Genomic DNA, 23,894 nt, shown 5'->3' on the forward strand with positions numbered 1-23,894 from the left:
AACTTCATCAGTGCCTACCGCGGGCAGGAAACTGCAACCTCCGTCGTCGTTAATGCTACCTTTTTACATCTAACCTCATAATGCTTCTTTTTGTTGCAGCCATTGCACTGTGCCGAAATCTGTTTACATAACTATTTTGCTACTGTGTTGAGGACAAACTAGAATATATGCCTTGGCACGGAACTCCGAAATGTTTCCGCCAAAGAATCACCGTGCTAGGCTCCGGGTGACCACGGGAAGGGAAAACCCGGGAGACTTTGGGGTAGGCTTCGATCTCCGTGCCCAAATGCTAGGAGGCCTCGGGAGAACAGCCCTGCCTACTTCCTTCTCACTGAGTTTCTGCTGGCTCCCAGTCTACCAGCAATAGAAGATCTGGTCGCCAAGCCAGCACCGCCCTACTCAGGCGTGCGCACTTCCTTTTCCTTCTCGCGGGGGTGGGGGAGGTGGGGAGGCCCGGGCTGGTCCGCGTCTCCTAGCCCAGCGTCGCCCCGCCCCACCCCGCCCCGCCGCGCGCGTCGCCCGGGGGGGCGGAGCTTCGGCCAGGCGCCCAGTCAGCCACAGTCCCAGCCTGCCCCGCGCGGGCCAACGAGAGCCAGCCCAGTGACTCACCTCTGCCGCGCTAACTCTTCGCAGCTCTTCCCTTCACACACGCTCACCCCCGGATCGAGATGGCGGCGGCGGCGGCGGCGGCAGCGGGGGACTCAGACTCCTGGGGTGAGCAGAAGTTCCGGCCCGAGTGCGGGCTGTGGAGGCCCCGCTCCCACGCGTGTACTAACGCGACTCGCTCTCTTCCATAGACGCGGACACGTTCTCTATGGAGGACCCGGTTCGGAAGGTCGCGGGCGGCGGCACAGCAGGCGGGGACCGCTGGGAAGGCGAGGACGAGGACGAGGACGTGAAGGTAGGTGCGGGCCGGGGCGCCAGGCTACGCGGGTGGGCGCTGGCTGCGGGCGGGGAGACTCGGGACCCCGGGGCGCCGCCCGGGCCTGCGGGCCGTGGGTCCCGCGTGAGCGTCGGCCCAAAGGTTCCCTGGTTCCCTGGTTCCCTCAGCTGGACGGCCATGTGGGTAGCAGGCGGCAGCTTGTCCGGCCTGACTCTGCGGAGGGTGGTGGCCGCCTGGGCCCCAGCTCTTCACCGAGGGTCTGCTCTCAGGCCTGGAACCTAACTGGCGACAAGAAGTGACAGCAGCAGTCCGGTCGGCCCACGTGCTATCTTCGCAGTCCAGAACCTGTCGCCGAAACAAGCCGAGCAGATCGGGAACTCAGTTTCAGTGTTTGCCCCATATGGAAAGTCGTGAGACCCGACTTTCCTAGTTCGGGTCTCCCATGTGTCAGTAACTTAGGTATGATTGTGAAGGCCGGTAGCTTCGTTCGAGCGATTAGATGGAGAAAATAGATTGATTTTTCTAACCTAGAATTGGAGCAGTAAAACAACTTTTAGCTCTCCCTTCCCCCACCCTGTGGTAAGAAGGATGAACTGGGAGCACTGAGATAACCAGCGAGTTAGTGGACAGAACTGAACTGTGAAAAACCGAGTTAACAGGTATTCATTTACACAGGGACCGACAGGCCTAGAAAAATACCAGAGTTGGTTGTTGTGGTAAATAAACCAGGGGCCACTGGTTTTGTTTTTCTTCATCATGTAGATTCGAGTCCTATTCACCTTTATTGTTTTTAAAAACTCCTAGGGGCTCATCCTACAGCTTCAGATGTACTGTTTGGATTTTTCTTCTTCATCCTGAAGTTTGTTGTTGAAGTGTATGCCCACTTTACCAGCTGGCCTGAATTTGAGGAATGGAGAGAGCTTTGTATACACTGAAGTCAATAATGACAAGTAGCGTTAATGACTGGCCACTTGCATGCTTTGTTTCCTAGTGTATGTATACACTTGGGCATGATTTGCCACCACATCTCACAGCAGATTTTCAGGTTTGATTTTTCACTTTCCCTAGGAAGTAGAAGTTAGGACATCCTATAAAGTTAAAGAAGTTAAAATTAAGGGCTGGGAATAAATTCAAAATAAAACAGGAGTGGGGGTGGGGAACCAGAGGAAGTGGGAATAAGTTCCAGAAAGCTTAAAGTTTAAAGTTTAAAGATGTCTGTAATGATGCCGGATAGCATCTACCTGGGGTTATGGAATCTTAAGTGGTGTCGATCCTGATGTTTATAATTCTTTTTTTTTTTTTTTTTTTTTTTTCTTTTCTTTTTTTTCTGGAGCTGGGGACCAAACCCAGGGCCTTGCGCTTGCTAGGCAAGTGCTCTACACTGAGCTAAATCCCCAACCCTGATGTTTATAATTCTTAACCACGTAACAGTAATTAATAGTAATTCTGGCCCTTCCTGGTGCCATGATCTTTTAACTTGTATTTGACATGTTGTGGTGACCCCCTCCTAAGCATAAAATTATTAATTTTTGCTACTTTATAACTGATTTTGCAGCTGTTATAAGTTGAAATGTAAATATCTGATCTCTGAAAGGGTCATTGGAGACCCACAAGTCTAAGTGTAAGAGCTAATTTTTGGGAGACTTAGAAGTAAGTTACCATAAAGACCACAGTTTTTGACTCCTGGGTTTTAGAATCAGACTGGATTATGTTACCTTGGCATTTTCTAGTTACACTTTCTCAATATGTAAATAATCATAATGAGACTTGCATTACATAGTTTGTTGTTTTTTTGACTGTTTTGAGACTGGGACTGACTATGTAAACCAGGCAGTCTTTGAATCTCACCAATCTGCCTGGCTCTGCCTCAGGAGTTCTGCGACTAAAGGAGTACACCACCATCAGAATTACTTTGTCTTTTAAATGAGCATTAAGCAGGGCTACCTAGCACTTGGTAGGTATTCAGAAAATATTAGTTTTCATTGATGTCTTCCTTCTTTTATCCTAATGGAAATAGTTTGGCTGTTAAAATCTAAATATCTGAGGTTTATTTTATGTCACATTTTATCATTTCCTAAGGCCAGAAGGATTGATTTTTTTCTATAGTGTCTATTTACTATGAATTTTGTTTTTATTGGAGGATGGATCATGGTTATCAAGTTTTTGCCCATTCAGAAGTTTGTTAGAATTGAAATTTGTCACCTTGCATAGCAATGAGTTATGTTGCCAAACTTCCAAATCCTGATACTTTAGTGTTTAATCATTTTGTGGTGGTGTGCAAGGCTTAGTTTTCATGAAGTCAAAAATTGTAGTTCTTAAACAATTTAATATGTGAGTAAAAAAAAAAATAGATTGTTGGGATGGCAAGTGTAGTTCTAGCACTTTGGGGAAGTTGGAGGAGAATCAGCTGGGTCCAAGAGTTTAAGACCAACTAGGGCCATAGAGAGAGAGTTCTATGGCAAAACTGTAGAAAGTATTCTTTTATCAAGGATCACGCGCTTGACCTTTATAAGTTACCATTTTAATAATAGTGTCTGTTTTAGTTACTCGCCCTAGTTGTTCTTTTTAACCTTTTTGACTTTTCAGTAGCTGTCTTGCAGTGGCAAAAATGGACGTAACCTGTAGATCTCTTAATATTCATGGAGGACAGACTTTTTCCCAGTAAAAAGGTGAAACCTAGTCGCTAGAGAGATGACCTAAGAGCAGTCTTCTCTTCTTGAGTGCCAGAGTCAGATTCCTAGCATTTACATCATAGCCGTCTGTGGCTTTAGCTCCAGGACATCCAGTATCTCTGTCCTTGTAGATCTACTGTCATATGCATGTCCACAGATAGGCAGACATACTTCTTTTTGAGAACTAAGGCGTGTATATCTCTATTTGTATTTAGTATTTCCTTAGACTTTTTCTTACTATTCTGATATGCAGAAGTAGCGGAAGAAGTTCTTACTTTGTGTATATGACTAGAGTGATGTACAGATATAGATGCAGGATTGAGTGCCTACTGAAAGCAGGGACAATGCAACTTTAAAACCATTTTACTGGATTCCCTAAAATTTCAATTTAACAAGTTGCAAATCAGGTTTATTCAGAAGGTATACAGATTTTTAGAGGAAACTTCTGGCTGTGTTCAGCTATCTCAGGCATTTTGTTTTGTTTTTGTCTGTTTTTATGTTTAGTTATTTTAGGCAGGATATCATTTGGCCCAAGGCTGGCCTCACCATCTTTGCCAACTGAATTCTGTGACCTTGCCTACAGACATTTGAAGGCATGTACAGCTACCCTCAGTTTATGCCTCCCTGTGGATAGAACGCAGGGCAAGCCACCACCTGAACTACATCTGCAGCCCTCAGCTATGTGTCTCTATAGTTGCACTGTAGAATTTATTACACAGGTCTCCGAGGACTGACCCAGGTAAAAACTATGGAGTAAGCAGTTGTGCCTTACTCATTTACTTTAAGGATCTATCCAGATTAATATTGTAAATCTTCCAGGTTAAGGACATCTTTTTTTCACGTATTAGCGCTTCTGAGGAATAGGATCTATATTTATTTTATTTTTGTTTATTTTTTATATTTTATATGCGGGGAGGATCTCCAGTTTGGATCTTCCTGCTTCATCCTTCCAAGTTCTTTACATACATGTGTGTGTGCCACTTCAAGATCTGTATTTTAGAGAAAAATGTGGTTACATTTTCAGGTAACAATTTTGCCAGAAAATAGGCAATTGTTTGTTTTGTTTTCTTTAAAAGAGTGTATCATGTAGCTCAGGATAGTGTTTAATTCACTGTGTACTAAGGGTGGTTTTAAACTGTTTCTTGGCTTCCCAAGTGCTATGCTATGTGCTCTGTGCCTGGTTTCTGCATTTCCAATGTTGGAACTCAGGATGGTTTGACACTCTACCAAGTGAACTCCCCAGTCCTGCCCTTTTTTTGGGAAGTAGGAGGAGCAGTCTGGTTGTATACACTAGGCTGGACTTGAACACTCAAGCTTCTCCTGCCTCAGCCTTCTGAGTGCTGGAATTACAAGTGTGTTGCCACCATGCTAGGCTGAAAAAATTTTTTTTGGTTCTTTTTTTTCGGAGCTGGGGACCGAACCCAGGGCCTTGCGCTTCCTAGGCAAGCGCTCTACCACTGAGCTAAATCCCCAACCCCTATTTCTTTTTTTCTTTATTAACTTGAGTATTTCTCCCCCCCCCCCCCTCCTGGGGCTGGGGACTGAACCCAGGGCCTTGAGGTTGCTAGGCAAGCGCTCTACCACTGAGCTAAACCCCCAACCCCAACTTGAGTATTTCTTATTTACATTTCGATTGTTATTCCCTTTCCCGGTTTCAGGGCCAACATCCCCCAACCCCTCCCTAGGCTGAAAATGTTTATCTTGATGAGAATATTTTTCTAATTTATAGAAAATCACAAACATACAGTGGTTTAATTAGCATTAGGTCTTCCTCTGTAAGTCCCTTCACAACTGAAGATAGTCATCATATATATATATGATTTTTCTTTTTTTTTTTCTTTTTTTTTTTTTTTTTGCTTGAGACAGTCTTACTCTGGCCCAGTCTGGCCTTACAACCCATGGCAATCCTCCTGCCTTAGCCTCCCAAGTGCTAGGATTATAGGAGTGAAGGAGCTACCATGTTTGGCCTTCAACCAGATTATAGTGAGGAAAATCCAAATCATTTCAGTACTTTAATAAATTTTATAAAATAGTTTTCACTTAGAAAGCTTTATTTTTGTGTGTGGACATACATGCCGCATGGTATGTATCAGTGGACAACCTGGGAATCAGTTATCTCAAGTATGCTTTTTTAAGATTTATTTTTATATATGAGTACACTGTAGCTGTCTTCAGACACACCAGAAGAAGGCATCAGATCTCATTACAGATGGTTATGAGCCACCATGTGGTTGCTGGGATTTGAACTCAGGACCTCTGGAAGAGTAGTCTGAGCATCTTTCCAGCCCTCAAGTATGTTCTTTTTATTGAAAAGTATTTACTTATTCTATGTGTTGTACTGGGCCATTGCAAATAAATTAGTTACTTATTTAGTGTTTGGTTGGAGGCTTTTAAAGATTAATTGTATATTGTCTGTCTGCAAGCGCATATGTGCAGCATATGTATGCCTGATGCTCATGGAGGTTAGAAGAGGGCATCAGATGCTATTGAACTGGAGTTAGAATTGTGAGCCAGGTCTTCTACAAGAGCAGTAAGTGCTCTAAACCACCGATCCATCTTTCCAGCTCCAGTTCTCGGCTTTTTGGCCTTGATATTGCTTAGCCAGGAATTAAAGTAAAATTGGTTGATAATCATTGAACATGAGACAGGTAAGCATTGAGCTGGAACAAAACAGGATTAAATGGAGTAGAATTTACTGAAACAATTATTTTGACTTATGGAAGACGGTAGAACATTTTTCTTTTAAAAACTGAATTTTAATGAGAAGGCTAGCCTTGTCAGTTCTGAAGCTGCTTAGAGCAGAAACTACATAATTTACATAGTACTAAAATTTTTTTTCCTGTGAGAAATTGTATGGTATCCTGTGGCCTGGAGATATAGCTCAGTTGGTAGAGTGCTTGCCTAAGATACATGAAATTCTGGGTTCCATTTCTAGCACTATGTAAACTTGGTATGATAGTGGTACTCCTCCTATAATTTCATCGCTCAGGATAAGAAGATCAAGGTCTACTCATAGGGAGTGTCTTAGGTTTTTATTGCTGTGAAGAGACACTATGACCAAGGTAACTCTTATAAAAGCATACCTTTAATTGGTGCTGGCTGACAGTTTCAGAGGTTCAGTCCATTATCATGGTGGGAAGCATGGCAGCATGCAGGCAGACCTGGTGCTGGAGAAACCAAGAGTTTTACATTTTGATCCGAAGGCAGCCAGAATCAGAGACTCTCTCACAGGCAGCCAGGAGGAGGCTCTTTTCCACACTGGGCAGAACTTGAGCATAGGTGGAGCCCTCAAAGCCCACTCCACAGTGACACTTTTTCCAGCAAGGCCACACCTCCAAATAGTGCCACTCCCCATGGGCCAACCATTCAAAATCTGTGGAGGTCAAACCTATTCAAATCACCATAGGGAGTTTGAGGAGGCTCTGGGCTACTCAGCTTTTAAAAAGGAAAAAAAAAAAAGCGCAGGCGCAAATGTTCGCCGGGAGCCAAGATGTCATTTTCCAAGTATAAGCCTGCAACCCTGGCCACTCTCCCCAGTACCCTCGACCCTGCCGAGTATGACGTGTCTCTGGAGACCCGAAAGGCGCAGGTCGAGCGCATGAGCATAAGGGCCCGGCTTAAACGGGAGTATCTGCTTCAGTACAACGACCCCAAATGCCAAACGCACATCGAGGATCCTGCCTTGATTCGTTGGACCTATGCAAGATCAGCAAATGTTTATCCTAATTTCAGACCCACTCCCAAGAACTCACTTTTAGGAGTGGTGGCAGGTTTAGGGCCTCTCATCTTCTGGTATTATGTTATCAAAACAGACAGAGACAAAAAGGAAAGACTTATCCAGGAAGGAAAACTGGACAGAAAATTTAGCATCTCCTACTAAGTTCAGCAAGGATGCCTCTGTTCTTGCATCAATAAATCTATTAATCAAAAAAAAAAGGAAAAAAAATCAAAAAGGTTTGCTAGACCAAGTAATTTGAGAACAAAAGGAGAGAAATATATGTTAACTCCTGGGCTATTGCTATGGGTTAAAACAGCTGCACTTTTGAAGCTCTTTCCATGTGACAATATATAAATTTGTAATGCTTCAGTTGGAAGCATTTTCAACCTTAAATGTATTTCTCTCATCGTATATGAGACTACACTTTCGTATTATGAAAATGGCAGAACCAGCCAACTATTAGGTACATTAATAGAAAACTTTTTTAAAAATAATATTGAAATTTTTTGCTTTCCTCTTAATACTTGGTTGTGTTTGGTTAAGAAATAAATTTTGAACTTGAAAGCGGCCATCTCTTTGAGAGAAATTATTCTAATGATGTTAGGTGAATATCTGTAGGGCATGAATACTGTATACATGAGTAAATTATAAACAACTTCTCTCTAAAAAAGTTGGCCGTTTTATGAAGCCAGACTGAATGTTTTTGTTATAATCTTATAGTCCAGGCTGACCTAGAACTCCACAGGTGACAGAAGTTGACCGTGAATTCCTGATCCTCCTGTCTCCACACTCTGAGTGCTGGGATTACAGGAATAAACCACTAGGATACCTGAATCAAATTCCTGCAGTGTTTGATGTTTCTTTCAGTAATGGAGTTTGAATCCAAGACCTCATGTATTCTGTGCAAGTCCTACATCAGTCGAGCTATATTCCCCTCTTCTGGGAAAGGTATTTTTAATAGTATATTAATAGGTTGTATCTTGAACCAAATAACACTTAGGTCTTTTTTGAAGTGATAGGTAGGCTTACTGTCTCTATTTTAAGTGTCTTGCAACACTTTTGTCATTTTATCTGGAAAATGTGCCAGCATTTACAAGGTCCTCGTGTTTACAGAATAGTCTGCTCAGTTTGCCTACAGCGGTTGTGCTAGGCATTCTGTACTACATTTACTTTTCAGGACGCACGTTTTTAAAAATTTCTGTGGAAAGCTACCTAGCCTTCTTGAATAGTGCCAGCTATTTTCTCTTAAGAGAAATAATATGGTAACTTAGTAGTGATGTCAAGGCAAGCTTGTCGCATGTGTTTGAGGGTAATGGTAGTAGATATGGCTTGCTTTTCATGGTCCTTTGTGCACTGAGGCAAGTGCCATGACTCTGCCTAGAATTTATTTATAGGAACTGCCTTTTTTTGCTATTAAAACCTATTCTGGCCTGGTGTGATGGCACATGGCACAAATCCCAGCATTCCAGAGGTAAAAGAGGGTCATGAGTTCAAGGCCTGTCTAAACTACATAGCAAGATAGATCCCACCACAAAACAATATCTTAAGAAATAGAATCTGTGATAAGATGGAGAATTTCTAAGTAGCCTCCTGTTTGCATGGATAGGAGCTGGCTTATCTTTTGTTGTGGGAAAACAGAGAGTGATAAGGATAGAGGATACAGAGTTGGTATAGATGAACTACTAAGAATGTGCTTCTCTGTGGTGATTGTATTCAGTGATAATTTTCTCATGACTTTCTGGTTCCAGACCAAAGCTTAAAACTCAGTTTCTTTAAATTTCCAAACAAAATAAAACCTACCAATGGCAGTTGCATGTATCTGGGCACATTTTACATACTAATATGTACTTTAACTGCTTTTATGGGATTCCCTGTGATCTAGGGGAGCCCATTCTCTAACTAATAGAACAGATCTTAGCAGGAGGGACTTAGTTTTCAGTTATTTTATATTGCAACATTCAGAGAGAGTTTTGTTCTGTGTCACTTTGGTCCAGAGCAAGTCCCTATGTCTTTTCTTACTGAGATAATATGTTGGCTTCATCTGAGCCACAGTTTTCTTTTCTGAAAATGAGATGTTGCTGCCTTACTTTTAGGAGTGTTATGAGGACCAACCTTAATGTTACGACATGAAAAGGCTCCTAAGCGTAATTATGGTGCAAAGTAAATGCTCAATACGTGCTGTATACTGTTATTATCTGACCTTTAACTCTGCACTTCCTAGACATTCAGTGATCCTCCTATCCGAAGCACTGTCTGAACAGCATATTTACAGACCCCCAAATACCTGGTAGTTAACTTCTGTTTTTATCTCTTTGATTCTGTTTGTACTACAGTTTTGATGTAAGAAATAAAACAGAATAGTAAGGTAATACAAACACTTTATTTTTAATTTTTAACTCTAGTATTGTAGTTATTCAAATAATGACTAATTGTTTATTAAAAGTCTAAATCATGGCTTAAATTGACAAGTGGTTATAAAAATATATTTACTTGGGGGCTGGAGAGTTAGCTCATTGGGTAGGAGAACTGGCTCTTGCAAAGAATCCAGATTAGATTCCTAGTACTTGTGTAGTGATTTAGAACTGTAACTCCAGTTCTAGGAAGTCTGAATCCTCTTCTGGCATCTTAGGGCAGTAGGCACACAAGTGTTATATAGACATACATGAAGAAAGAATACCCAAACACAGAAAATAGGATGTTTTTTAAAAATTATACTCAGAGATATTTACTTTGTATACATAGTTATTCCTTCTCTGCTTGTTTTCCATTGCAGCTTTAATCAGGTGGAGAGGTTTTTTTATTTCTTTGTTGGAAATACAAAGCTTGTCCTAATTGAAGTTTAGTATACATACCTCCATTGATTTAGATCTGTGATCTGTAATGCTATAAAGCTAGAAGCGTGTCTGTGTCATAGTTGCGACATATTAGTCAGTCTTTCCTCACCTACTAGCATCAGTGTTTCCCTCTGATGGCTCATTTTCAAGTGACATGAATACTCTGCCTGGTGGTTGCCGAGCCTGTTCTACCTATAGATTGAAGCTCAATTTAAATTGAGGGCTGTCTACATCCCTATTAAATTGGATTCTTCTAAATTCTATAGAAAATGGTGTTTGACAATAGGTTTATATGTAGCTCAGTGATTGAGTTAGACACAGAAAAAGCAGAGAATAGGTCTACCTCAGAGTGCCTTGCCCAGCTTAGGGAACCAGAGCTATAAAGGTTTAGTTAGTTCTTGACTCACCTTTTGTACTTAAAAGTATTATGTAATTTGATTCATTGACTGGTTGTGTTGTAAGCAACACTGCTTGAAACAAATGACCTATTGGCTAGAGAGTGGCCCATTTGATAAATGGAAAAACTGCTAAATAGTGTGGTAGTACACAGATGCCTGTGACCCCAGAATGCAGTAAGGGAAGACAAGAGGATCATGAGTTCACGGCCACTCTAGGCCACAGAGGTAGCCAATATCCAAAATAAATAAAAATAAGACTGCAACTGATTTTTTTTTAAAGATTTATTTATTATATTTATGAGTACACTATAGTTGTCCTCAGATACACCAGAAGAGGGCATCGGATCCCATTACAGATGGTTGTGAGCTACCATGTGGTTGCTGGGAATTGAACTCAGGACCTCTGGAAGAGCAGTCAGTGTTCTTAACCGCTGAGCCATCTCTCCAGTGATTGCAACTGATTTTAAGGCTTAGAAATTTTACCTTGGTTATCTTGTATTTTAATTGAGAAGCTTTTTATGGCATTAGCTAAATGGATCTGAAGAAACAAGTGTGCTGGAAAACATTAAAAATCCTGAAATGGGGAATGACCACTAGAAGACATTAAACATACTGTAATTCTATAATGAAAGCAGTGTGATACTAAATGGGGTGTTAGTTACATCTGCAATCTCTGCACTCAGGAGATAGAGGCAGGAGGATCACTGCAAGTTTTAGGCTAGCCTAGTCTATATAGCAAGTTCCAGGAGGGCCAGGGCTATGTAGTGAGACCCTGTCTTAAAATATACATTGAAAAACTCTCAATGTATTACTGATGAATGAAGACACACTCTTTTTTTTTTTTTTTTTTTTTTTTGTTCTTTTTTTCGGAGCTGGGGACCGAACCCAGGGCCTTGTGCTTCCTAGGCAAGCGCTCTACCACTGAGCTGAATCCCCAACCCCTTGAAGACACACTCTTAATGGTAGGATTAGATAGTAAGCCAGAAATTCAATATTCAAAATTTTAGTATATGATAACAGTAGGGTAGACTTTTTCATAACTGATGCTTGGCAGCTTACTAACCATTTTGAAAATTATAATATTAGATCTATGGTTTTTTTGATCTAGATGGATCAGGGATAGAAATTGAAAAAACAATGAAACCATATAGATTCTAGAATGAACTATGGCAAACTCTTTGATGTGAGATTTTGTAACTTAATGCAAATCCAGAGGTAGCAATGGGCAATGACTCATAGATTTTACTATGTTCAGGGATAGTTTCATTAAGAAAGAAAAAAGATAGGGGTGCCTATTACTTTTGTTCCTGCTTACTAGTGTACTAGAAATTGAGATAGTACAATTAGAAGAATTAGTCGAGCTTCGGGTGGGGACCTTCATGTCTTAGATCTCATTACTTGGAGGCAAAGACAGGTGAATCAGTGTTGGAGGCCTGCCTAGACTGTATAGTGAAACTCTGTCTCAAAAGCCAAGAAGTAGTACACCTTTTCTGTTTTCAGGCAATGTGGTACAGATTGTACAGTATATTCCTTTATCCAGAATGCTTGAGGCCAGAAGTATTTCTTTTTCCCTTCAGATTATGAGGTGTATATGTGTATGTGTAATAATATATCTTAGAGGTGGGGATTCAAGTAAACATGAAATTCTATTGTTTTAGATATATCTTATACACATAGCAGGAAGATAATTTTATTCACCAATTTTTTTTAATATTTGGTTTATTTTGACTAAAGATCTATCAATGGATCAGATTAGAATTTTCTGTTAGTTTGTTTGTTTGTACTGGGAATTGAACGTAGGGGCTTGTGTGTATACCAGGCAGTCATTTTACTACTGAGCCATATTCCCTAACCTTCAGGGTTTTTTGCACTTAATTTGAAACAGGATTTCGGTAATTTGTTGCCCAGACCATCTTAAACTCACTTTGTAGAGGCGGGTCTTGAATTTGAACTCAATCTATCTCCCAAGTAGTTGGGGTAAATTTAGGCTTGAGGCACTAGGCCCAACTGTTATATGAATGGAATATTCTTTTGTTTTTTAAAGATTTATTTATTGTATATGAGCACACTGTAGGTGTCTTCAGACGCACCAGAAGAAGGCATCTGATCCCATTACAGATGGTTGTGAGTCACCATGTGGTTGCTGGGAATTGAACTCAGGACCTCTGGAAGAGCAGTCAGTGCTCCTAACCACTGAGACATCTCTCCAGCCCAGAATGGAATATTCTTATAGTAACATGTTGGTACTTAAAAATGTTTTGAATTTTGAAACACTGCAGATTTTGGATTAGAAAGCTTTAAAGAATTGATGAATCTAACTTAAATGTTAAAATTCTGTTCAGAGACTGGATTTGGTAGCCTGAAATTCTACCAATTGGGAAGTGGAGGCAGAAAGATCAGGAGTTCAAGGCCAGCCTGAGCCACACTAGATTCTGCCTTCCTTCTAAATATTAATTTTTAAACCCTAGTAGCCTTTGCTATATATACAGATAACTAGTTATAGGACATGACTGGGGCAAGGAAACAACAATGTTGGAATTTATAGAATACTAGGACCAAACTCAAAGAGAAACATGTAAAGCTTCTATCACTCCTGAGATATAAAAGTAGACTGGAAAATTGGGAAGATAAACCTTGGCTAAGGGCTTTATTACTGTTAAAAAGCCTGTAATACCAAAAATACTAACAAACTTGTTTCTGTAGAATTAGGTTAACCCTAGAGGTCACAGGGGAAAGAAAGCGTGTAAGAATCACTAATGGAGGGTCTTGTCTTTAGGATAACTGGGATGATGATGATGATGAAAATAAAGAAGAAGCAGAAGTCAAACCAGGTGAGCCAGATGCTTATTCTTTTTTTTCCTGCTCTTCCTTTCTGGCTTCTCAATATTCAGATTATATACCTTTCTATTTGACTGCTGGGTCTCGAGGGCAGAAAAAAGAATAGAGAAAATGGTGTTATTTGAATGATCTACCTTGTCTAAAGGAAGTATGAAGAGAGATATTTGGATCCTTGGGGGTCTGACTTGAAAAGGAAGAGTGCCAGAAATGCCCTCATTTCCAGGATATCAGTACATGACTCTGGGAAGGAAGCTAAGGAAGGTTTGGTTTCTTCCAAGTGTTCAAGCATCATGTTTGGCTTGGTCATAAACTAGAAAGTACTCAATATAGTTGTAAATAAAATTTTTCTTTCAGAAGTAAAAATTTCAGAAAAGAAAAAAATAGCAGAAAAGATAAAAGAGAAAGAACGGCAACAGAAAAAAAGGCAAGAAGAAATTAAAAAGAGGGTAAGTTTTTTCAGTTTCCTTAAAATGCATACAGAATTAATATTGTGTCAGTTGTGGTAAAGTATCTGAACTGGCTGCAAATAATTACCTAGCAACTTGAAGGGCTCTGTAAAGACTAAACAGATATATCATATCCCAGCCGGGTGTTTTGGTGCATGCCTTTAATGCCAGCACTCCGGAGGCAGGGGTAGGTTAATCTCCATGAGTTTGAGGTCAGCCTGGTCTACAAAGCAAGTCCAGGACAGCCAGGGCTATTACACAGAAGAAAAAAAAAACCCGTCTCGATAGATCAAACAAACAGACAAATCCCAGAAGCAGATTGATTGGTGATTTATGCAAAAAACAGAACTTAGAAGCCTTGTGTGAAAATATTTTGTTCCACATTCAGTGAATGTTTTTTGCCTGCGCCTACAGTTTTCTTCTTTCTCTTCATCTTCCTCCTCCTCTTTTGTCTTCCTTTCTTTTTTGCAGTGCTGGGATTGAATTCAGGGTCTTGTTCATATAAATGGGCCCTCCACCACTGATCTGTATCCCCAACCTATCCCCAACCTATCTGTAGCTATTTTTTGTCACAGTTACTGAGCAAAACATAAAAAGTTTGTGTGTCATTTGTGGTTTTATTCTTCGTTATTTGTAGCAGGATCCAGAAATAGTATTAATTATTCTTTTTAAATAGAAGACATTTTCATAATTCAAACATAAAACAATTCCTATAAAACACTCCTAACCCCTTCCTTACTTATTCCTGTCTTGAATGTAAACACTTCAAGATATATTTATATTTCTGTATATATTCTCTCCACCCATCTTTGAGACAGGTTTAGCTGTATAAGTGAGGCTGACCTTGAATTTGATTTCCTCCTGTCTCTTCCCAAGTGCTGAGATTACAGACATGCATCACTAAGTGGCTTTCTTTTCTTGTATGGTTTTTCACTTTGCTTTTATTTACTTTATTGTAGAGATGTTTCCATACATGGAAATAACTTTACTCAATCTGTCTTTCTTTCTTTCTTTTTTGATAGGGTTTCTCTGGCTATCTGACAGGTAGTCCTGGCTGTCCTAGAAGTCACTCTGTAGATCAGGCTAGCCTCAAACTTCTAAGATCCTCCTTCCTGCCTTTGCTTCCTAAGTGCTGTGATTAAAGGCATGCACCAACATTGCCTGGCCTTCTTTGCTTTTTGTTAAAAAAAAAAAAAAAAAACTATAAATATGATAAGAAAATAATCTAGCATGGTGGTGCTGTAATACCAGTACTTTGTAAGCCTGAATTAGAGGACTATAAAACTTAAGACTATCCTAGGTTATACTGTGAGATACAGTCTCATAAAGCAAATGTGATCGTTTTCATACCTGTAGTATTGGCACTTGGAAGGCAGAAGCAGAAGGATTACTAAAATTTGAGTTCTAGTCTGGTCTATGTAGCACTTCTAGACTAGTCAGGACTACATATTAATACAACTAAGAAACATTATCTTTAAGCCTCTGAATAGGGATCTTTTTCATATGATTGCATAAATATAACCTGATATTCTAAAAATCTCTAGATCTAGATTTCAATGTTAATTTGTATGCGTGTATTTAATGTGTTATACAAACACATACAAACATAGAAATGTATACTCCCAGTTATTCCAAGCAATCTTTTAAATTTGCTCTATTGATGCAGAGCTTGTACGTGTATCACATGGTGGTTATTGTGCTGACTTCTTATAGTCTTTTGTTTTCTCCTTTTACTCCTCTTACCACCACCTCCATGCCCTTTCTCTTCCCCTTGTTTTACTGATATATGAAAGAGACTGGACTGCTAGTTGTCTTATAGAGCCTACTCCCTTTTATCTGTATCTGGTTACTTTATAACATAACTCTAAATTGCAACTTATGAGTAAACTTTTGGTGAGATTCACGTTAGACATTTTAACAGTAGACAGTGCGTTCTACTATCTCACATCAGGAGTCATGTTCTTGCCTGCACTGTTTGCTGATTCTGAAGAAGTAACTGGGTTGAGATGAGGACACAGCCTGGTTCCATTATAAACTTACATTTTTCATTACATCAGTTTCTTACCCACCTGTTACATTATTATTGATTATCATTTCTTAGCTATTAAGGATTACAAAATGGAGATATTTCTCATTGACTTGTTTTTTAACAAAATCTCAACCATTTTTATCAGTGAAGATTTGGGAGCTAGATGCTGGGGTGGAAGCCTGCTAGAGGCAGAGAAGTACCCAATTGACCTTCCTCCTCAGCAATATCATAGAAGGAATGTCTCCTTCTCAACTGAATGTCCCTCCCTCTACATCTGTGCATCTCTCTAGCCCTGGCTGTCCTAAAACTTGTTCTGTAGATCAGGCTGGCTTTGAACTTCCACAGATCTGCCTGCCTCTGCCTCCCAAGTGCTGGGACTAAAGTCATGTACAATCACCTGACTTGGAAACTAAAAGAAAAAACAGAAAAGAACACAAAACTTAAGCTTGTGACAAATGCTCAGAGTCAGGCAGTAGTAAGTTCAAGGACAGCCAGGGTTACACAAAGAAACTGTCTTCACAAAAAAAAAAAAAAAAAAAAAAGACATGGGCTGGAGAGATGGCTAAGTGGTTAAGAGCACTGTCTGCTCTTCCAGAAGTCCTGAGTTCAAATCCCAGCAACCACATGGTGGTTCACAATCATCTGTAATGAGATCCGATGCCCTCTTCTGGTGTGTCTGAAGACAGCTGCAGTGTACTTACATATAATAAATAAATCTTTAAAAAAAAAAAGACATGATCAAAACATTGAAGCAGAAAAGTCAATAAGTTCCACATTAGCCTGTGCTCCATATTACAACCCTGTCTTAAAAATAGAAAACCTTAAGCTGAAAATAGACTAAAACAAACTAGCCAGGTGTGGTAGCATAGGCCTGGAATCCTAATACTAGTAGTTAAGAGACAAAGGATCAAGAGTTGTAGGTCATCCTCAGCTACACAGCAAGTTTGAACTACAAGAGAGCCTGTCTCAAGAAAAAAAAAAAACCAATTAATGAAACAGACAAAATTAAGCAAATAAAAAAGCAAAATAAAATATGAACTATAGATAAAATAACAAGAAATAATGAAATAAATCCTTCCTGGGTTCAACTCTCACCCTTGTTAGATGTTACTTCCTGTTACCTTGCTCACCTCTTTATGTCTCCATAATTTGGGGTTAGTGGTGACTAAGACTAGGTTTTTCTGTGTGGTTGTACCCCTGGCTATCCTGGAACTCATCTATAGACCAGACTGGTCACAGATCCACCTACCTCCTGGTGCTGGGATTAAAGGTGTACACCACTCCCACCCAGCTTCTGTGTTTTAGCTGTACAACTGAAATAAGACCTAAAGTGTTTAAATGAGTGGTAAAATCCAGTAACCACCTCGTGTGTGCTTGCTTCTTTATATAGGTGCCGACATAAAATTCATACAGTATGAATTGTTTCCACCATAAGCTTGGCATTTGTAAGTGAAATTTCTGTTTCTTTCTAGTTAGAAGAACCTGAAGAATCTAAAGTGCTAACACCCGAAGAGCAATTAGCAGATAAACTCCGGCTAAAGAAATTACAGGAAGAGTCAGACCTTGAATTAGCAAAAGAAACTTTTGGTAAGATGATGGGTGTAGTGTTGAGCTATCCAGATGAAAAATTCTGCCCATCTTACTACCCATAAAAGATCAAAAACCATGTTTTTAAAGGACACATGTATACTAATTGAAGTTTTAAGAAAACATCTTTAAGTTCTTGTTTATATTTTTGAGATTGACAAGGTACAGAAAAGTTATCAGATTTTGGGTAATTGCTTAGTGTATCGTAAAGGTTATTGAATTTAAGACATCTTTGTAACACATGGGACATTGAGACAGGAGGGTCAGAAGTGGAAGCCAGCTAAGTCTATACCAAGGCTGTGCCTCCCAACCTAGTAGATTCAGTAAAATACACTTTTCCTAAAATTTATGAGCTGGATAGATTCTGTAGTCTGTAGCTTGGAAATTAAATGCCAAACTGTCTTTGGGGTCATCCTGCTGTGGCATTTCACAGCTATAATCAGTGAACAAGATAAATGCGTGCATTCTTAGTGTCATAGTTCTATTACTGTGATAAAACATCACACCAAAGCCACTTAGGAAGGAAAGAGTTATTTTTATCTTATAGCTTATTGCCCATCATCCAGAGAAGTCAGGGCAGGAAGTGAAACAGAAGCCATGGAGGATTGCTGCTTACTAGCTTGCTCCTCTTGGCCTGCTCATTCCACTTTCTTACAGTACCCAGGACTCAGGGGTGTCACTGCCTGCAGTGAGCTGTGCTGTCTCACATAAATCAAAAATCAAGAAAATGCACCACAGGCCAATCTGGTAAGGGCATTTTCTCAACTGAAGTTCCCTGTTGTCAGAGGACTCCGTAGTTTATCTAGTTGACTTAAAACTGCCAGCACAACTGAGGAAGAGAAATCAAGACCCTACTTTTTAGTTGTCTAATTTGTCATTACCAGGTATGAAAAAAAAATTCTGACTCCCTAATCCCTTCTCTACAATGCAAGAGGCTTGCTTGCTGTAATTGTTTCCTCCTTTAGAAAGTAGGACCATATTCCTCAGGTGTGACTGTGGGTGTCCTGTATTCATGACAGCCATATTTATATGCTCAGTGCAGAAAACCTCATATGAGATACCAGATTAAGAAGTAAAAAGTGCACTAGCACAGTAATTGTTTGGTTAATAGGAATTAACTGTCAATTCTTATACTGCACTGCTGAGTCTGTGGTATTGTTAGATCATTTGAGGCTAGATTAAGTTTTCGCTCGCTCAGATTTTTTGTTTTTTTTTTTTCTTTTTTCTTTTTTTCGGAGCTGGGGACCGAACCCAGGGCCTTGCGCTTGCTAGGCAAGCGCTCTACCACTGAGCTGAATCCCCAACCCCATTCGCTCAGATTTTAACACTGAGAGAAAACTGCTTTTGGAGTTAGCTAATTATTTTTATAGTATCCATCCTTTTTTTTAAAAATAAGATTTATTTATTTTATATATGAATATACTGTAGCTGTCTTCAGACACACCAGAAGAGGGCATAAGATCTCATTACAGATGGTTGTGAGCCACCATGTGGTTTCTGGGGATTGAACTCAGGACCTCTGGAAGAGCAGTCAGTGCTCTTAACCATTGAGCCATCTCTCCAGCCCTCCATATCTGTCTTTTTTATTTTTTCCCATCCCAAAAGTTGTTTGTGCTTGTGTACCCTAGATGCCTATGGACATCTTGTAGACTTGGTTCTCTCCTGCCATGTGGGTTCAGGTGCTTGAACTTTAGGTGGTCACACTTAGTGGCAGTGAACCACTGAGCTATCTTCCACCCAGTTCGTTCTGTTTTTCTTGATCTTTGAGAGCGTTGTTTTTGGAAAGTTAGTGAATTCTGTGGGTCCTTTTTTTTTTTTTTTTTTTTTAAAAAAAAAAAACAAAACTATGGCTTGTTTTTGAGATAGGATCTCTGTGTAGCCTAAGTCAGTCTGGATTCCCTGTGTAGACCTGAATGACCTTGAACCCACAGAGGCGCTTGTTTCTGCTTCCTGAATACTACCATGCTCAGCTGTTTTACTGTTTTTCAACTATGTCTTTAAAATATATAAGGTCTTTTATTATTTTTTTTAACAAAGGAATCTGTTAATTGAAACAAAACAAGTCTCATGACATAGAATTATGTTTTTAACTTTTAATGCAGGAGATTGAATTCAGGGCTTCATACATGTTAGGCAGGCACTACCTGTGCTACATTCCCAGACCATATGATTTTTTTTAATTTATTTGTTGGTTGTTAGTGTCGTCAGTCTGTCTCAGTTTCTCTCTGTCTCTGCCAGGCCTTGAACTCTGTTTTGAATTTAAAAGATTTAGAAGGCTCTTCCTGAATTCTGTCTGAGAACTCTAATAGGCCCAGGTTAAAAAGATTCAGAGGGCTGGAGTGGTGGCTCAGAGGGTAATAATAAACCTGATGACAACATGAGTTTGATCCCTAGGACTCTTACTGGTGGAAGGAAAGTTATACTCTTACTTTCACACGCAGTTCAAGTACACATGCACACGCACATGCACACGCACCATACCACATTATGGTGCACACTATGGCAATTCAACTTGCTTTACGAACTTTAAAATGTTTGTGTTATGGGGTCTAAGAACATATGTGGAGGTCAGAGGACAGTTTTATGGAGTCTGTTCTCTCCCCATCTTTACATGAGCTCCAGATAAGCTCTTATAACCCACTGAGCCATTTCACTAGCCTCTCACTGATGAATTTAAAATGTTTGCTTTTTTTCCTAACGTTTCAGAACTTCTCTCTCTTACAGGTGTTAATAATACAGTTTATGGAATAGATGCTATGAACCCATCTTCAAGAGATGACTTCACAGAGTTTGGAAAGTTACTAAAAGATAAAATTACACAATATGAAAAATCACTATATTATGCCAGTTTTTTGGAAGCCTTAGTTCGAGATGTCTGTATTTCATGTAAGTGATTCTGATTCTAGCCCTTTTTTGATAAGTCTGTATTATGGTTGGGTGTGATGGCTATATCTGTAATCCTAGTACTTGAGAAGCACAGGCAGATCTCTGTGAGTTCCAGGACATCCAGGGCTACACAGAGAAACCCTGTCTTGAAAAACTAAGGGGGTAAGAGACTGTATTATGAACACTATACTTTGAAAAATAGTTTTTTAAAAGTGCTTTAATGCTATGTAATAGAGAGTTGAGATTTCCTTTTTAGCAAATATTTTTGGAATGTTCTCCAATGCATGGTGGCAGGCTGCTTTCATTGTTTTGTAGTAGCTTCCCAAAAGATAGTTGGTTTATGCCAAAGCAGGTCACCCCTTTATCCAGTCATCTCCTAAAGAAGCCACAAAGTATCTTTAGAAGGAATAGACTAGCAGCTTCTAGGGGTTTTGAGCTCAGTAAGACCCTCAAGAACTGCCGACTTTACAAATGTAAGCCTAAGGTGCTGTCCAAGTTGCCCAACAGAGCTGGCACGTATGTGCTGACATGCCTCATCAAGGATATCTGGGGGTAGGACTGGCTGAAGATTGAGAAAGGGTCATTGTGAATTAGTAGTTGATTTTCTTTGAGGAACGATCACTAAGCAGGGGATTCTCAAATGTGATTGATTTACCCACAGGTTATATGTAGTGTGTTTCACACTTGGGGGTTGGGGCTCTTTCTAAGCAAACACTAACATTTTCTGTGTCTAAGCACTGATTTTTTGATTTTTTTTTTTTCCAGTTAAGTACAGGGCAGATTGTCCACTAAATGTATTACAGTTCTTAGGGTAGAAGGCTTGTCATATGTGTTACTAGCTAATGTGAGGATATGTTACAGGAAGGAGGCCATGGTTCTTCTCCCCTTTTAGGCTGAGGAGAGGAGGTAAGAAGCAGTGGGAATACTAAAGAGTCCATGTTACAGTTCTTATAGCCATTAAGTTCATCATTGGGATTTTATGAGCTCACTGAGCCTAGCCATAGACTGAACAGTTATTTATGAAGGAGAGTTACCCGACTTTATTGACATACAAATTAATTTTTATACATTAAAAGGATGCCTATTTTGATTTTATTTTTCAAAATGCTGAAAAATTGAAGTTTAGTAGTATGTCTCTTTCCCTCTTTTAAAGTGGAAATTGATGACTTGAAAAAGATTACCAACTCATTGACTGTGCTCTGCAGTGAAAAACAGAAGCAGGAAAAGGTAAGTATTTGTATTAGAGAGCCTGTTGAAGCTGGGTTAGAAGAGAGCAGCCCCATGGCCGCCTGATGCTTCCATTCAGACATATGTGTGTTCTTTTCTGAGAAAATCAAGATTGCTGTAGGTTATACCTTTTAGAGAGGCTTTGACCTCTTTAAATGTTTGCTATGACAGATGAAACACCCACAATAAGTAAAGATTCATGACTTTAACTCTTCATTTTTAGCAAAGCAAAGCCAAAAAGAAGAAGAAAGGTGTGGTACCTGGAGGGGGATTAAAGGCCACCATGAAAGACGATCTGGCAGACTATGGTGGATATGATGGAGGATATGTACAAGACTATGAAGACTTCATGTGACATTTTATCTTCTGGTGTCTCCTTTCTGTTGCCCACAATCCCTTCAACATGTAGCACAACCTCCTTTCCTTTCAGTTCTGCCAAATGCTACAATCAGAAGTGCAGTATCTTTGTGCTGGTTATTTAACCCCTTGACACTCAGGTGCTAATGTGCAAATGAGGGAACTTGGATCTTGTTGCCAAGGGGTTAAAATTGGGAACCTCAGTTGCTACTAAATCATAGTTTAAAAACAAAACAAACCTAATAATGTTGTCATTGTTGCTATCCGATTCCATAGCAGCAGTCACTAAATTGGAAACAAAGGTTGCAACATGACAAAAAAAAAAGTGTAGTATTTACCAGCACCATTCAGTAATACAGCCTTAACCATACCTCCTTGAACTACTTCATAACTTGTCAAGAAAAGCAGTTTGCAGCAAGGGCATGTGGGATGCACCTAGTATTAAAATTGCTTTGTCTTAAAATTGAGGTGAGGATATTAAAAACTTGTTGTGAAGAAGAATGTTTATCTCAGAGTGAAGATACTGTGGCTGAAAAGTACTAGTTTGATACTTAAGATTTTAATGACCAAAACCCTCCGACTTTGAAGCTGAAGAAGGTAAACTTCTCCATTATTACAGTGCAAGTGTGGACTCACCAGTGCATTGACTGTCTAGTTACTTATCAGCCTGTTTCTTTTGATGGAGGACTTCAAATGGGGGAGGGAACTCTGTTTCTGTTTGCCTGATTCAAGTGTCTGAGAAACAAATCTTGTTCTTCTAGGCTGCAATGGAAAAACTTTTAACAGGGTTTTGGCATTTCCTTTTCTTTATAAAACATGCTCAGCAAACTGCACCAGTTAACTACAGTTTGGTAAATTGTTATGTTAACAATTATGACATCTGCAATGTTTTATAAAGCAACTAATTTAATAAAATCACTATTGTGAGGACTTAAATTTTGTGTTATATCCCAAGAGATAGTTAAGAGTACAGAATGCCACTCTTGGGTGGAGGTCTTTGTACTCACTAAAGCTAATCAATGCTTGATGTAGTCACAGCTTTGAAGCAAGAGTGTTTGGGCTTTCAATAGTTGTAGAGCAACAGAGGCTGCCTTCCTACTCTTGTTTATTTGGGAAATTATTTTGTTGTTTAGATGCTAAGACCCAATTAAGTACCTAGGACTATTTATTAGTAGTGATGGAGCCTGTTGCTTAGGTTATTGTTATACGAATAAATTGAATTACATCTTAAATAACTTACCCAAACTTGTGCTCCAGCCCCCAGTTATCAGAATCAGAACAAAAATGTTTCTAATTTCTCTTCCATAGGTCATAGTAACCTCAAAGCTCTGTAGACTACTGAGTGGAAAACAGGACCATCTAAGTGACAGTGAGTTAACAGAAGGGAGAGTACATAGCAATAACTCCAGTGAATGCTGTTGAAGGCAGACAAGGGCTACGATTTCCTCAGCAGTGATAATGACACTGAGTTAAAATCTATTTTATTACAGAAAGATCAGTTTCTAACTCATGAAAATGTATCACCCGTTCCTTAACTGTGTAAATAAGATTAAATTGCTTTGAAACTGGAACCTGCAGGCACAGGTGTTCTTTAAGCACTATTGTTTCTCTATGTAGAAGCCATTCTAACAAGACACTTTTGATCTCAATACTAATCTCTCCATTTCCTACAGACACAAACGACTGGTGCAGTGTGGTATATTTCTGGGCTTTTCAACTCAAGTGGGGATAAAGGTATCCAAGTACTTTATTGTGATGGAACACCCTTAGAGCCGTATAGGTACGAACAGTCAAGCACCTTTCAGACCTTCTAACCCGCGAGCATATCTTTAAGACAGCATCCTGTTTGAGGATCCTTCAGAAGCATATTTACAATTTCAAAAAACTTGTGTTCATATGCCAACTTGTAATACAGGTAGATGTCTTCACAATATGAAAGTAACTTCTTCAGGTTTTCTGTGACCCTGTCAGTAGGCTGGTGTTGTTTATATCTACACAAAAAATGTATAAAGTACAAGT

The 23,894-nt window shown here is 39.7% G+C and overlaps 2 protein-coding genes across 5 annotated transcripts in view; one reads left to right on the forward strand and one right to left on the reverse strand.

Moving 5' to 3' along the window:
• The first annotated feature begins 572 nt into the window (after nucleotides 1-572).
• Eif3j (eukaryotic translation initiation factor 3, subunit J) lies at nucleotides 573-22,811 on the forward strand. Its single transcript, NM_001077670.1, has 8 exons — nucleotides 573-714; nucleotides 798-901; nucleotides 13,282-13,336; nucleotides 13,698-13,789; nucleotides 17,291-17,405; nucleotides 20,130-20,291; nucleotides 21,445-21,518; nucleotides 21,742-22,811. Exons 1-8 carry the CDS (start codon nucleotides 669-671, stop codon nucleotides 21,871-21,873), a joined length of 780 nt encoding a protein of 259 aa, NP_001071138.1. The 5' UTR covers nucleotides 573-668; the 3' UTR covers nucleotides 21,874-22,811.
• Nucleotides 14,976-23,894, reverse strand: part of Spg11 (SPG11 vesicle trafficking associated, spatacsin) — a 73,352-nt gene continuing 64,433 nt past the window's right edge. For 3 of the 4 annotated variants that reach the window (XM_017591740.3, XM_039104972.2, XM_039104973.2), the window contains one exon: nucleotides 14,976-23,866. In XM_017591740.3, coding sequence (XP_017447229.1) covers nucleotides 23,686-23,866 — 181 coding nt within the window. In that variant the 3' untranslated portion in view covers nucleotides 14,976-23,685. The remainder of the gene's footprint in view (nucleotides 23,867-23,894) is intronic. The other variant, NM_001415924.1, reaches the window with a different exon arrangement.

Source organism: Rattus norvegicus, chromosome 3, assembly GCF_036323735.1.
Source record: "Rattus norvegicus strain BN/NHsdMcwi chromosome 3, GRCr8, whole genome shotgun sequence".
Taxonomy (NCBI): Eukaryota; Metazoa; Chordata; class Mammalia; order Rodentia; family Muridae; genus Rattus; species Rattus norvegicus.